The 14850-nt window shown below is 43.1% G+C and overlaps 6 protein-coding genes across 6 annotated transcripts; 3 read left to right on the forward strand and 3 right to left on the reverse strand.

Moving 5' to 3' along the window:
* Positions 1–28: 28 nt before the first annotated feature.
* Positions 29–1203, reverse strand: EAE98_012424 (uncharacterized protein; the record flags this gene model as incomplete). Its single annotated transcript, XM_038960049.1, has 3 exons — positions 29–434; positions 502–1023; positions 1109–1203. 3 exons carry the CDS (start codon positions 1201–1203, stop codon positions 29–31), a joined length of 1023 nt encoding a protein of 340 aa, XP_038803606.1.
* A 1000-nt stretch (positions 1204–2203) lies between these two features.
* On the reverse strand, positions 2204–3624 carry EAE98_012425 (uncharacterized protein; the record flags this gene model as incomplete). Its single annotated transcript, XM_038960050.1, has 2 exons — positions 2204–2471; positions 2522–3624. 2 exons carry the CDS (start codon positions 3622–3624, stop codon positions 2204–2206), a joined length of 1371 nt encoding a protein of 456 aa, XP_038803607.1.
* A 1229-nt stretch (positions 3625–4853) lies between these two features.
* Positions 4854–6748, forward strand: EAE98_012426 (uncharacterized protein). Its single transcript, XM_038960051.1, has 2 exons — positions 4854–5322; positions 5387–6748. The coding sequence occupies exons 1-2, from the start codon at positions 5198–5200 to the stop codon at positions 6465–6467; spliced, it is 1206 nt and encodes a 401-aa protein (XP_038803608.1). The 5' UTR covers positions 4854–5197; the 3' UTR covers positions 6468–6748.
* A 1109-nt stretch (positions 6749–7857) lies between these two features.
* On the reverse strand, positions 7858–9238 carry EAE98_012427 (uncharacterized protein; the record flags this gene model as incomplete). Its single annotated transcript, XM_038960052.1, has 3 exons — positions 7858–8452; positions 8499–9154; positions 9209–9238. The coding sequence occupies 3 exons, from the start codon at positions 9236–9238 to the stop codon at positions 7858–7860; spliced, it is 1281 nt and encodes a 426-aa protein (XP_038803609.1).
* Positions 9239–9702: 464 nt separating this feature from the next.
* On the forward strand, positions 9703–10402 carry EAE98_012428 (uncharacterized protein; the record flags this gene model as incomplete). Its single annotated transcript, XM_038960053.1, has 4 exons — positions 9703–9727; positions 9892–9990; positions 10045–10125; positions 10185–10402. 4 exons carry the CDS (start codon positions 9703–9705, stop codon positions 10400–10402), a joined length of 423 nt encoding a protein of 140 aa, XP_038803610.1.
* Positions 10403–11127: 725 nt separating this feature from the next.
* EAE98_012429 (uncharacterized protein) lies at positions 11128–14456 on the forward strand. The gene is made up of 3 exons (XM_038960054.1): positions 11128–11910; positions 12019–12703; positions 12761–14456. Exons 1-3 carry the CDS (start codon positions 11488–11490, stop codon positions 13180–13182), a joined length of 1530 nt encoding a protein of 509 aa, XP_038803611.1. The 5' UTR covers positions 11128–11487; the 3' UTR covers positions 13183–14456.
* The last annotated feature ends 394 nt before the right edge of the window (positions 14457–14850 follow it).

Below are 14850 nucleotides of genomic sequence, written 5' to 3' on the forward strand. Positions count from 1 at the left end.
AATCGATTCTGTCTAGTTCAATTCGACTTCATTGCCCATCTTTCTTGTCTTTCGCAATCACGCCTTTCCGATTGTCGCCTGGACACCTTTGCCTTTCCAACTTCATTGGCATTATCATCGCCAATTCAGGACAATATTCGAAAATCTTCTTCCTCTGATCAGGGTCCATCCAGACATCCTCAGGAAGCACCTCTCCTCCATCTCGTACATGGAACCCCATGGGTCTCTCATGATATCTGTCTTCGACCGAGAAATGGTCTTCCTTTTCACCGCTGGCTACTCGTGCTCCTGGCAATAACGTGATACGTTTCCCATACCACTCATCTTCGGGGGTCGTATTGTTAATTCGGGATTGGAATCCGAGTATCTTTTTTACAGTGGAAATTCTTCGGAATGAAAGCCCACCATTGCCTGCGAAGTGATCACCGGCGATTCTATATGAATATGTTAATTTTCGTTCCCGAATGGTAGTAGATTGCTTGAAAACAAAGTATCTCTTACCTAGGAGCGCCAGCCCAATCATAGTCTAGCCAATCATTCAGACTTTCTTCCGAATTTCCACACATAATACTATCCGACTCGTATTTGAGCAACCATTCGACCTCCGGCATAAATTCATCATAGAATCGAATGTCCGTAAGCACCCTAAAAACATCCTCCTTACTATCCACCTTCCACGGCTTAGGAAGAACAATCAAGTCCAGCTTTCCATTAGCCTTATGATATTGCGTTGCGAAACTGCGGGATACAACTTCTACACTCTTATTCGTGCCGATGAACATAAAGCGCCAATCCGGTGGCACAACGGAAATCATATGTAGGATTTGCGGGACGAGATGAGGAATAGTTCTGCCTTCGATGAGAAGCGCAACTTTGGAGGCATTGAATTGCGCGCGCGGGTCATGGTTGGGATACCAGTCTACTTTGATGGCGGGGATCTTCTCGGCGGCAGATGATAGTTTGTTTTTGATGTGTCCTTCGACAACTGGTCGATAGCGTGGGAGGAAATGTGCTATCCACCATCTAGAATGAATAATTAGATTATGTTCTCTGGTCTGCGAAGTGAGTTTGTCTCTGGAGAGAGGTCTGAATTGGGCGCAAGACTTACGTTGCTATCAGTGTTACCAGTAACAGAATTCTGGTTTTATTAATAACCAGTACTCCATTACCCAAAGAACTAGACCGAGAGGGCGACGACGACATTGTTTCCACACAGCAGGAAGAAGAGAAAGTACAGCTCCAGTAAAGTCAAAATGAGTGAATATCAAGAGAACAATTTGTTTTCCGCAATAGTAATACAAAAACGAGAAACTCCCCAAAGATCAAAACATAAGAAATGCAACCGGGCTAGAATTGAGAAATTGATTCGACCTGCCACCTTACATGGATGTGCATGATGACGCCTCTTTCAATCCAGACACGGTAGATTCATCTACCAAAAGAAGGAGACTCAATGGAGGAGATATGATGTGATATGGGACGAGAAGACAGGAAGCTGGATTACGATTCTCCCCAGCCAAGAAATTTAAAACGTGGTTTGGGCATTTAATATTATGGAGGGCGTGGGAATTTAATCCGATTTCTGTGTTCTGATATGCCCCAATATTTGTTATCTATGCTCTTGCTGGCTTAGGTCGGTGTTCATACTGATCCCGACATCTACAATCCCTGCGTGCATCTTTTCGATGGAGATTTGGTATGCGGTCAAGATCTATTATGGGAAATATATCTCAACTGTTGATTATTCTTTTTGAAGATATAGATATATAAATATATATATATCAGGTATATAGGTACATGGCGAGTATCTTCTCAATTGGGAAATAATGTTTCTATTGGAATGGCTAGTTCCGGAGCTGAGGATGAAAGATATCATTTTCCGGAAAGTTCCTGTGGGGGGTTGCTTGCAAGACATGATGGCCATTATGAGGAATGTGGGAAGCCCCTTCATTTAGACGTCTGGCTTCCCGCCACCATGAAGAATGCCTTTTATCAGTCAGTAGCGATAGTGTGGTAGAAGGAGGAGACATGTAGCAACAATGATCACAAGGTCATGCAAAATTTGGAAGAAAAATTACAAATAATTAAAACTACTAATTAGTCTATCTAAGCACCCATAACTCCATATCATATACAACAAAGATCCTTTTCACAATGAAATAGCCGAACCCCTATCCTTATTTACCAGTTATGCCATACCATATTACCATCCTACACCTCCATTTGCAAAAGTTGGAAACTCCTTCCCGTGATGCGATACAGAACATAGTCTATATTCTGGACACCAGTCAAGTAATTTATCCATCTGATCCTCTTTCCACTTGTGTACGCGATGTAATCCTAATGGGTGTGGATAGTCGATTGATTCAACACTGAATGTACGTGTGACTTCTTCGGTGGGCAAATTGACTGCACCATCTTCTTCTGGATCAATGCCAATACTTTGTTCGTCGCCTTGTAGCTTTCGTAATCTAGATTATATCATTAGTGCGCGTCTGTGAGTGGAATAATCTTGTCATACTTTTCTTGATACCATCGATCTTCTGCCAATTCTTCTTCTGGTTCTTCCTCCTTCTCCTTCTCTCTCTTGTTGTTCTGCTTCCCATTCTCCTTTCCATTTCCATTCACCTGTGCTTCTTGATCAACTTGCTTGCCTTTGTCTTCTTTCTTGGTGTCCTGTTGATTCTCCACCTGCAATTTTTTTCTCTCGTCTTCCAGCTTCTTTTTGATTTCCTGGTCCATTTTCTTCTTCTTTTCTTCCTCTGATTTCTTCTTCTGAGCTTCTTCCTTTTTCTTCTGCTCTTCCTCCTTTTTCTTCTGCTCTTCCTTCTTCTTCTTCTGCTCTTCCTCTTTCTTTTGCTTTTCTTCTTTCCTCTTCTTCTCGTCCTCTATTCTCTTCATATCGTCAGCAAAGTCCCAATTTTCTAGAACCCTTAGCATGCTACTTCTTTTCCTCATACTCAATCCTCCCCTATGACCCTTATCCTTGACAGGCGTTCCAATCAAGTCATAAGCAAAAAAGTCATCAACACTCGTTGCAGCATTAGAACACAACATGCTATCGCTGTCAAAAAGCAGGATGTGCTCTGCCGGTGCGAGATTCTCCCATAACCATGTATCCGTCATGAATTTGTTTCTTGCTTTGAGGTCTGTAAAAAGAATAGTCTGCGGGAGATTTCGTATTTGAATGAGACCTTGTTTAAGATACCGAGAGAGTGCCGCAGATGTGGAAAATCTGGCAACGTCTTCGATTGACGTATATATAAGTATGGGCCATGTTGGACCGAGGACACTGCCAAAATGCAGAACTAAAGGTATAATTTCGGGACGATAGCTATCCTCTATGATCACCGCCACTTTATTGAAAATTGTTCCGTTGAAGTAATCTCCAAATTCATCCGTTACGAGATTCGCTTGTGTTGTAGCATTTGAATCGTCCCCAGAGAACAAATTTGGAAGGGAAAATGCTAGTTTCGACGAGTTGAAACTTTTCGTGTGATTCGAATAAAAGTTTGTAGCATCGTGGTTCGGATTAGAGAGTTTGACTGTCCAGATAATTATGAGGAGGATTAAAGCCCCAAATCCGATATTCCGAGCTTGACGTTGCTGTATGTCGACCGACATGACCTGTGACGAGGTTTTGATGGAAGAATTTCTCAGAATACCAATGAATGTATCCTTCTACAAACAGTTCTAAGAAGGCTACCGAAGCATCGAGTCGGATATGTATGACCTCTAAGATGAAATTGACAAGCTATGAAAGCTCAATGGACGTTGAAAAGGATACTCGTCTGCACTTGCAAGAAAAGGCTTGGCCATGAGATAGGGCATATCAAAAAATAATTAATGAGGTCTCACATGCTTTCGGCAAGATAAGGAAATATGTATGAGAACGATCGTCACAAATCATTGAGTTCTTGCTTTTCTCCTTGATTCCAATGAGGCATTCTCAGATCAATGCAGGCAGAACTGACATTCAAAAGCCATCTTTCATGCTCTGAAAAAGGGGTATAGCATAGCAATTCCGATAGTGCAAGGAGATACTCATGAGCTTTCACGACATACTTTTTTCTAGAATCGATGTCGCCAACGAGCCGATTCCTTTACGACTTAAAGACCAGGCATTTCATAAGACATCGTGGAAATTAGGATTTCCGAAAACGAACTTCAGCAGTTGAGTCCTGCAAGCAAATGGTTGTGGCATTCAAAATCAGCCGTGTTTCGGAATCCTATATGCCACAAACACATCAATCAGGCCAGAGAGATCACCATATCCATCTCCCCCTCATTTCATCCCACATCAAATCTCAGCACATCTCAAACGAGCTGATTTCCTGACTGGGCTAACAAGCCACGAAGGAAGGAGAGAACACAGTCAGCCTCTATCACAAATATATGACCGGAACGAGATGTCAATTCCGAAAGGATATGATCGGATATGATCGATTTGATAGGAAAAGAAAAGAAAGGAAAGGAAAGGAAGGAAGGAAGAATGAGCCATGCCTGTGATTTCTCGGTTTAGTAAGGTACCTGAATGGATGTGAGATTATAAGGATAAAATGGGATTGAACATACGCAATTAGTTCTATTGTTTCATGTGGTGAATAGATACAATGAAGTTATTTTTCTTGGAAGCTGTATCTTTGATATGCGTTAGATGGATATTTCCCTCACTAGCGGGTTATCAAGTGCCACTATGCATATAATATTTACCGGACGATCTACTAATTAATTCTTGGTCCACCTAAGCCGAAGCTAGGACACTACCAAGATACCAACTTTCCCATCCCACGCTTTCAGTCTTTTACTCCACGCTGCTCGAAGATTTGTCAATCCAAAAATGTATGTAGATCCCTTTTCTTCCATACTACTCTGTACTAGCAACTCTGTACTAGCAAAGAACCCTTGAATCTATGATAGTATCCGCTCCTTTCAAAAAGCTTCTTATCCATTCACAACATCACGTTCAAAAGTTAAAACTGCAGGCCGCGTCATGTTAACGATGGATTTCTAATCGCTATGATTTGACACTTTTTTACTACAAGAATTCGTGTCTAACATTGGTATTTTACAATTAGCCAGTTATCCATTTGTATATGATCGAATTGCTTAGTTCTCGATCCTCCAGATTAAAACGTGTCTGGAGCTAAGAGCTTTCTGAGCCCATTGCGGCAAAATCGATATCAAAAACACAATCATGTCGTCGCCAAATGGTGGGATGACTGTGGAGGATATATGGGCCACCACATCATCAACTGTGGTGGTCGCATGGTCGAAAACCACGAGACGTATGCGGGTTGTTGGTGGTGTATTTATATTTTTGTAAGTCAAACCCATATCACATTTCAGTTACACACAATATACTAACACCATGATCTTAATTAAGTATTCTTTCCATTCTGCTTTTGAGACCTTCGATACCAGAAAGTCCTTCACTCCCCTCACTACCCACGATGCCCAAGGTGTCTCTTGACTATGGTGCACCAGGACCCACCCAATTCAATCAATCCAAAGTAGCGCTTCTGATTGAAAATCGCGTCAATCCAATTCTTTCTCCTCTCATATTACATTTCATGTCTGTCGTACCTCCCGATTGGCGTTTCCGCTTTATGGGAAGTCTCGAATCTGTCGCGCTTGTGAATACCAGCCGGGCAATTCGCCAGCATGTCAAATCGGGAAAACTCGACCTGACGTATATTCCCGCCAACATGTCCACCGGATCTCAGGAAGAGGTCAGCAGATTCCTGACGAATCTATGGCTCTATGAGACTGTCCTACAACCTGCAGAGTGGTTACTCGTTTTTCAGACAGATAGCATGCTCTGTGCAAATAGTAGACAAAGTCTTAACAATTGGCTGGATTACGATTGGGTAGGAGCACCCTGGAATCCTAACGGGAAGTTTGGAGGAAATGGAGGATTGAGTTTAAGACGCGTGAGCGCCATTGTTGACGTTCTCCGTAATCAAGTGCGGGTAGATAATTCGGAGGCAGAAGATGTGTGGCTCACCGATCGATTGGGACATCGACCTGGGGCCAAACTTGCAAATGGAACGACTTCACTCACATTTTCGGGAGAAATGCACAGTGGACAAGGAGAGCGAGTTGCTGCCGAGAAAAAGAAGGGGAAAGGCAATGATGGGACAAAAGTTGGTGGGCTAATTAAAGGAGTTGATGATTGGAGAGATGGATTTTATGAACCGATGGGTTATCACACTGGTGGGAGTGGAGTCACACTTCATGCTGGGATTTGGGGAACACCCGAGAAGAGGAAACATATTTGGGATTATTGTCCCGAGGTAAAGATGATTTTCAAAATGGATGCCGCCAAATATGTCCCAGGGGATTGCAATTCGAATTGGAAACGATGGGATATGGGACAAGAAGGTGTCGATCAGGTAGATGAGAATGTGGAAATCATCGATGGAGTGGAATATCCTATGTTACCTGCAGGTTTAGTACCCTGGTAACGCGAAAGCGAAATCACTTCACGACACTTTTTCATCAACCTCTACTTCAATATTAGGTATTTTTCTACATGTTTACCGGCGCGTCGTGAGTTGGGATGGGATATAGAAAATGGGGCTAGGTAACATCACATATGTATGGGCTACACATCATAGATCATTTTGGCTTTTCTAACAATCGAGCTGGAGCTATGGCAAATATGATATCCATGAGATTATGTATCTATCTATTTAGAATGAGAGTGGCGTCGTTTTCACACTCTTTCTAGTACGATCATTTTGCAACAATTTTCTAAGACATGGTATTCTAAATATTCTAAATACACGAAAAACAACCTCGCTGAATTACCTCAGTCGAAAACCCTCTCCCCTATCTCTCAACCCAAAACACACACATCAAAAGCATACCCAGCTACCTATTCCTTACATACGAATTTCACTCCAAACTTACCGGTAGCTCTGTTTCTTCCCTCCCTTACATACAGCGAGGATCAGCGTCTCGGGCATGATTCGGGTGGCGCGGTGTGGCGAGATTTCTCCTTGGATGCCGATGTTACTCGAGGGATGGATTGCTACACCCCGGACGCCGCATTTGAGGTTGAGGTTTGAAGGATTTGTTTTTGGGGGGTAGGGGTAGGGATAGAGGAGGGATGATTTAGGTTGGGAGCAGGTTTCTTTTTTTGGGTGGGTAGGTTGTATTTGTCATGACACTATTGTTTTTGATTGTTGAAATTTGAAATCTGAATATTGAGATTGGACGATAAGATATTCTGAATATCATGTCTCTATGAACAAGAATTAATAATCAAATTAGTTGAAAATACCGCTTCAGAATGAACAGTCAAACGCTCCCTCAATGTTCTTTTATAAGTCGGATATTTAAATGCTCTCCGAATTCCAGCCCAGATCTGAGGTTCAAATGTTGGTGCCGATACTCATGTGTCAATTTGTATTTAGGAACATGTTTTGATATACAGTACATTTTATTCATATGAGAAAACCTCCATCTAAGTGGATATTCCGTGCCAAATAAGACATTTCCATCTCCTTCCCATGCCACCTCCCCTCCCACATTTTTCCCTATTATCACCTCCTTGATACCTCCCAAACATCCTCTATGTCTGCACATCATCTCGTAGTGCGAAATTCGAGGCTTGAGTTCTCATGTCTCTGATCATCTGACCAGACTCTCGTCTTCAAAGAAAAGCGGAAAATTATCCAGAGTCATTGGCCCTATCATCTGCATGGGTGAATAGAATGGATGTCAATTCTAAAAGAGTATGCTTTTCTAAGTCTTCTCGATTAAACTTCAAACACGAGACGCCTGACCCATGAATCGCGAGAGTTTCCAACCAACGAAATCAAATTTGCCATTCATTGAGCTAGTAAAAATCTAACCGTAAAGACGCCTCCAGAAAGCTTGCACAACAACCGTCTTCCAATATCGAAAGAACGTCGACACAAAAATTGGCGTAGCAATCCCAAATACATAATAAGCCCCCCAAAGTTCACTCCTCACTTTCGTGAAAGATGCAAAAGCGAGAACTTTAGCCTCCCATCCCTCAACACTAATCTCACCCTTCATCAACCGTTCTAGCAGCTGCGCATCCAGCGCGGCCTGATTAGTACTCGAAGCCACATGCGGACGAAACGTCGCAAGCGAATCACCCACGAAAAATAATTTCCCGTCAAACATGGAAGGTTTGGCAATTTCTCGATCGTTGACGGCGGAGATGAATGGTTTGGTGGTCTTTTGGACCATTTCGGCAAAGGGCTCGGGGAGGATCTCGAGAGCGAGAGCTTTCTGCTTGTCCCATTTTCGGGGGTCTACCTTCCCCATGGGTAAGGTACTGCGGTGTCTAAGCCCGTCGATATCCGTCATCACGTCAATGTACTCCTGCGAGCTCTCGGGGTGTTGATTGTACCAGACCCAGTTGAGCTGTCGGTGGCCAGGGGAAGTATTTCCATCTTCTCCTGGAATGGTATAGCTAGCTCCCGGTTAGATTACTACAAACACTTGAATGCATCACATACAGAACAATATAGCCGCCCTTGTATGCGAAGAATGTCGTTTTGTACGCAAACGTTGTTCTCGTTTTCTCTGAAATCTCGCTTTCTAGCGCCGTTCCTCTCCAGGCCACATACCCAGCATAAGTAATCTTTAAATTTGGTTGCAAAGCCTGGCGTATTTTTGAAGAAGATCCATCAGCTACAAGAACAAGATCAGCGTGAACTGTCCCATACGTTGCAGTTCCCGTATCGCGGTATTTGACAGTGACTAGCTCATCTCTGTATTCGACTTCAGTCACTTCCTTCCCGTGATCGTATATAGCCGAGCCTCGCTGCTCCATTTGCTTGCGAGGTTGAGCACAGATGTCACTCTTCAAACCGTCAAAATTGGCTCTCATGACGTTATATAGAATTTTCCAGCTGGTCATTGCAATGGATATATTCCACGTGCTTTTAACTTTGACATTCTGGTCAAGATATTGGACATTTGGACTCGTTACAGAGTATGAAGTCTTGGTCTCGTCATATTTGTCAATAAATACTTTGGCATGTTCCATGGCAGCTATACCAGCCCCGAGACTCATTTGCTGAGAAAGGGGATTACGTTCAAGAATTCGAACATTATGTCCCAATCTTTGAAGGACAATTCCATGGAAAAGAGCAGTGAGAGAACCCCCAACCTGTTTGAATGACAACTGTCAGCATTCGAATCAAATTCCGAGTTATTTCCTTACAATCACGACGCTTAAAGGATTCTGCGCCATTTTTGCAAAGTTCAATTTTTTGATGGCGAGAGTGTCGTGTGTTAGAATTGCACTATTTTGACAAGTTGATCAAATCATTCGGGGCAAGAAAATAAAAGATTAATAACGTGTGGAAAAATAAGTTTGTGGATCTGCCCAGGTGTAGCCAGGTATGAGGCACAGCATACTAATGTTGGTCTTCAGTGAATCTTCCCAAACGACATGCAGATTTTGTAACAACACGTCCCGAGGTGGTTTGCATCAGACGGCTGTTTGACCAGATTAAGCAACGGTCAATCGGCTATTGGCACTTCTTTGAATTCATCCCCACACTCAAGGGTGCGTCAGTAGTGTGATCACGAATGCTTCCTCGAGCACTCACAGTAAGTTGTGTCCATGACAAGAAGTACCATGATTAATAAGTCATGCCAACATTACATCAAACATTTAACCCCAAAGACAAAATGATTTTTTTTTTTTCAGAAATGAAGTTAGAAATTGAGATCCTGAGTAAGAGTGCTAAGCTTTTGATATCAAGCGAAAGGCAACAAGCCTCTTCCCACCTTTCAGCAGCAAATCTCAGCGCATTTTCAATCGAAAATGATTCTTGCGTGGTAGATCACCTTAAGCTATCATCAATCAACCCCTGTGTTCACATCTAGCACGATAAACAGGTGGCCTAAGAGATAATCCGTTGGAGGGAGTAACCATAGTCGATACCTATGTACCAGGAAACGTCATAGTTTGCGTTTCACGATATGTCCTGGGGAGATGTAGGTATAACTGATCCCATTGCAAAAGCTCAAACATTGACCATACATCCGCAGTGAAAGACTCCTACGAGCAACCCTTAGACTTGCACTCGCGCCCAGAAAAAAAAAAGTCAGAGTTTGCGCCATTCTCGATGGGTATGTTGATAACCTCCTATCTTGAGAATCTCAAGAACAGTTAAACTGTATTAAAATAGGAACCCACAGCTGTACCGGCAATAATTTATCCCTCGTGCAGCTGCGTAGTGTCATCGCCACATTTTTGACAAGATATGATATCAGTTTTGGACCGAACGAGGATAATTCAACCAACATGCTGGAGAGCTGGCCATCTGTTTCATCCCTGGGACACTCAAGTAAGACATGTAGCGGGAAAGAATGTATGGGCGAGGGCATGAAAGAATATATGCTCTGATACCACAATGTTATGATATTGCGCCACTTTCAGCCTAGCCAAGGGATGAATGATATGGCGTTCCTGTTAAGTAAGGGATTAAGAAAACACTTTTGTTCACCCATGGGCCATGGTGCACGCATTTGGGCCAAGAATAGGCACAGGGCATACTGAGATCTGGGGTTGTATGGACACTCGTGCATATGGCATGCGTCGGGATATGCGTATGGATTTTCTTCAATTGGGGACCAGTCTTACCAAATTCTATATGGAGCTAGCTAGGCGATGCGATGAAGTTAGTTATAATTTTAGTTCTGCCGTAGTGAAATACATTGCCTCTTGACGCTTTTACCTATTTTGAAACCTTCAATGAAGATTTTGATTTTAAAAGCTGTTCTTCTCTATTGAAGAAACATGAATATAGATATCGCAATTTTGTGAAGAATTATACGGAGTGGAATAATAGCATTTCAAGCTTATTTGGGACTTGAGCCTGCGCTGCCTTCCTGGCTCAACTTCGGACGAACTGACGCCACCAACCAACGGCCAACAAATTCAACATCAATCTCAAAAGTACAATTTCAACTGCACCAAGTTCACAATCTGCGCCATTTTCTTTATCAGACCGGCACAGACGGATGAGCTCCCCCGCTCGTGTGGGATGGTGGGGTCCCGAGGTCATTTTCGTTGCTATCATGAAGCTGTTGACATTTGGATATTGGGATGATGTGGCTGAGGGACGTGATCGATCATACTAGGTGTTCCAAGGTTATCATAACAATCTCTTTCCAATGTCCTTTTTCAGTTCGAGGCTACATGATATCTTGTGGCATTGATTGACTGGAGTTCGAAATGAGTGCTGGGGGAAGATCGCTTTTGTTGCCCAGTGGGTAATCACTATTCATTTACATTGCGGCACAGAATATGCAGCATCGCTACTCCAATCAATCCGTCTGATTTTTCAAGAAAAGTTTGATTGTCTTTCCTTTCCTTTCCCTATGAATAGTTGTAGCGAATATCTTTTATGCCACATTGTCTTCTCGCCAATCCCACGCAACCGAGCAAAAAAGCCCAGCCTATCCTCTGATCAACTCGTATAGTTGAATATGTTGCCCATAACTTCTGTATGGTTGGGAGGGTTTTCTATCCTTATTTTTCTATCGTGTTTTTATTTTCTGTTATGGACAGTAAAAGATGTCCGTTATCGACTCGCGGCTCGAAAGGCTGGGTGTGCGATGCCGGTGAAATACTGGCATAAGGATCCATTTCTTGGGGTTGATTTGTTTTTCCAGAGGTTGAAGGACATGAACTCTGGTGATTCTCTCGCAACCGACAGAATTATCTTAGGGAAATACGGAAAGACTGTTCTTACAAACAACTGGGGCACGAAGCAATACGTGACCATGGATCCTGTTGTTATACAAACTGTACTAGCCCTCGAAGTTGATAAATTTGGAGTAGCACCTATGAATCACCCAATGTGTTCACCACTCCTTGGTGAAGGCATCATGACAGTCGACGGTCACGCAGTAAGTACAATGAATTGATTTCATTTGTCGCCCAAGTCTCAATCTCTGCACACCGAGGCAAATCAGAAAAATTACTGTAACATACAAATACTGACTCCTGTATTTCAGTGGAAGAAATCTCGTTCGTTACTCAACCTAGTGTTTACCAAAGCTCAGGTATCAGAGCTGTCTAGCTTAGAAGCCCATGTCAAAATATTCATGGATCTCATTCCTCGAGACGGGACTACAATCGATATGCAACCACTATGCAAAAAGCTTTTCCTCGATATCTCCAGCGAGTTCGTATTCGGAAAATCTGCAAATTCTCTTTCGCCTGAAAAAAGCAGCACCGTTGGTCATCGCCTGGTTCATTTATTCGATGAGGCACTTGTGAAGATGTTCCAACGATATATGCTTGGGCGATTTAAGTTTCTTATCGGGGAAAAGAAATGGTTTGCTCAATGTGCGGAAGTTCAGGGCATAGTTGACGAGCTTATCGACGAAGAATTCAAAAATCAAGCTGCTGCGGCAAAAGGTTCCGAAGTACAAACGGATATACCTTACAATCATGTCTTGCTTAAGGAGCTAGTAAAAATCACAGATGATAGGCGATATATTAGGAATGAGCTTATGAATGTATTCTTCCCTGCTCGTAACACTGCTGGGATTCTCATGGGAAATATTATCTTCATGCTTGCACGACATCCCCAAGTATGGGCGAAGCTTCGGAAAGAAGTTCTCGATATCGGAGATCAGAAGCTGACATTTGAACTACTCAAATCGCTCAAATATGTACAGGCTGTTATAAATGAAAGTATGTCTTTTTCAAGAACTGCCCAAATTAATTGATCTTCCATCTAACAAACCTTAGCACTCCGTCTCCAATCCCCCGTTGGCGGAAGTTGGAAAACCTGCCTAGTACCTTGTATCCTTCCCCACGGAGGTGGTCCCTCAGGCAAAGAACCTATCCTTGTTGAACCAGGAGACGAAATGCGTATGTCTTTTACACCACTCCACACTGATCCAAATATATGGGGCGAAACTGCATTGGATTTCTTACCGGAAAGATGGGCTGGACTCAAACAGAGTTGGAATTACATACCTTTCATGGGAGGTCGACGTATATGCCCAGCACAACAAAACGCGCTTACGGATGTTGCTTTTGTTTTGGCAACGCTTGCGAGAAACTTCAAAGTGATTGAAAATAGGGGTCCGCATCTGGAATATGTAGACAAGATTGTGTTCACCAGAGAATGTGCAGATGGAGTTCAAATCGCTTTTGTACCAATTTAGGACGCGGGAGCTCATTGGAGGAAAATTTAGAGTTTCATATTTAGAACCTTGAATCTAGAAGCAGTCTCCTCCCAATGGTGGTTCTAGCATATTCCAAAGCACCATCTTATCGAGTCTTTACGGCATGTTATTTTCGCTCATCTCATCATAATCAAGAAATAGACATGAATGGCGATTTCACTCCGATCAAGCCTCCTAACGTCCTTACGATCTCGGCGCCCCTCACGCTGGGCATACTGGCATCCAGGGCAACGAGGCTGCGGATGCTTTGGCGAATACAGGTGCCAAGAGCAACAGGATGGATTCTAGCCCAACCGTCCTACCTGTAATCAATGGGATCGGGTCGGCAGCTAGATCTCTTGCTCGAACTGTCTCGAATACATAGTGGCAACTCAACAGGGCTACCCTGCTCGGAGCATACTGCAAGTGAGATCTGAAATACAGTACCACAGAGCCGCTGGAGCTCAGTCTTTCGAAAGCCACACTATACAAGCTCCTAACAGTACATACAGCCCGTAGTGACTTCACTTCGTATTATCAACACTTCAAACACAAGAACACGGAGCTTTATAACCCTGCGGCATAGCCAAAACGCCGGAGAACTTAGTTTTCAACGAGATCTCGACTAGGAGATTTCACTCTTGACCGGCCAAGCCTAGCAGACCCCCGCGCAATACGTACGAGGGCCATGGATACGTCAATAAGTCTTTTGCCCGCTCAACCCTTTGCAGCACCCCATGGAGACCCGGTCTCCCTGCTCTACTCTGTCAAAACTGCCCCTCTCACCTTTGGACCGACCTGGCCGCTCATTTAAAAACGTCGGCTGCAATCCACCATAACCAAATGCTCTGACTGAAAACAGGCGCCGCCCCTATTAAGAACCGGTCTGCTAACATACTCCCCCTTAGGTACCGCTCTCTAAGAGCACAAACCTACCTGTCATAGGCAAACCATGCTTGCAACTTGCAAGGGCTTCGGAATTTGCGGATACGCTCTCTCGATTGGAGGAGAGTATCAGTTGATGACAACAGCTTCACTCATCCAACTGAAACTGTTGGCTGGCTTATTAATCCCCAACTTTGGAAAACACGTTGCGAATCCCAGAGCAACAGGAAAAGCTTAGAAAATTGAGTAAAACCATCGATATATACAAATACCATACCACAGTATACACAGTGATTAAATCAACCTTGGTATTCGACAGTACCATTGAAACAATGATAGTCTTCTCAAAATCCAGATCATTGTAAAATGTTGGCGGATGTTATGACACGATTGTGAATCAGGCACGATGATTGAGAACATCTGAATCATTGATGTGAAGATTGAACCATTTCGATCATTTCAAACATTTCAAACATTTCAATATTAAACTAGAAATAGAAATCAAAGATCTTTCAACCATCGAAACCCATCCAAGAGTGAAAGTATCTCAACACACCCACTCGAATCAACAACTCAATTAATGAAACAGACTCAACAATCAAATGCTCTTCGATCACCCCCTCACCCCCTCATCCACTCATCCACTCATCCTCAACATCCCACCACACATTCCAATCTCTAAACACAACACAAATCCAATCGAAACATCAGATCATCAAATCATCAAACCAAACCAAACCCACAAATACAAATACAAATTTTCCAATTCTCAAGATCTCCAGA

Source organism: Botrytis deweyae, assembly GCF_014898535.1.
Source record: "Botrytis deweyae strain B1 chromosome Unknown BDEW_066, whole genome shotgun sequence".
NCBI lineage: Eukaryota > Fungi > Ascomycota > Leotiomycetes > Helotiales > Sclerotiniaceae > Botrytis > Botrytis deweyae.

Bases quoted from the DNA above. Each gene is read 5' to 3' on its own strand.
- EAE98_012426 (XM_038960051.1), top strand. From the start codon at position 5,198: ATGTCGTCGCCAAATGGTGGGATGACTGTGGAGGATATATGGGCCACC. The intron at 5,323-5,386 runs GTAAGTCAAACC...ATCTTAATTAAG, and splicing joins GGTGGTGTATTTATATTTTT to TATTCTTTCCATTCTGCTTT.
- EAE98_012429 (XM_038960054.1), top strand. From the start codon at position 11,488: ATGTTGCCCATAACTTCTGTATGGTTGGGAGGGTTTTCTATCCTTATT. The intron at 11,911-12,018 runs GTAAGTACAATG...CCTGTATTTCAG, and splicing joins TGACAGTCGACGGTCACGCA to TGGAAGAAATCTCGTTCGTT. The intron at 12,704-12,760 runs GTATGTCTTTTT...AACAAACCTTAG, and splicing joins ACAGGCTGTTATAAATGAAA to CACTCCGTCTCCAATCCCCC.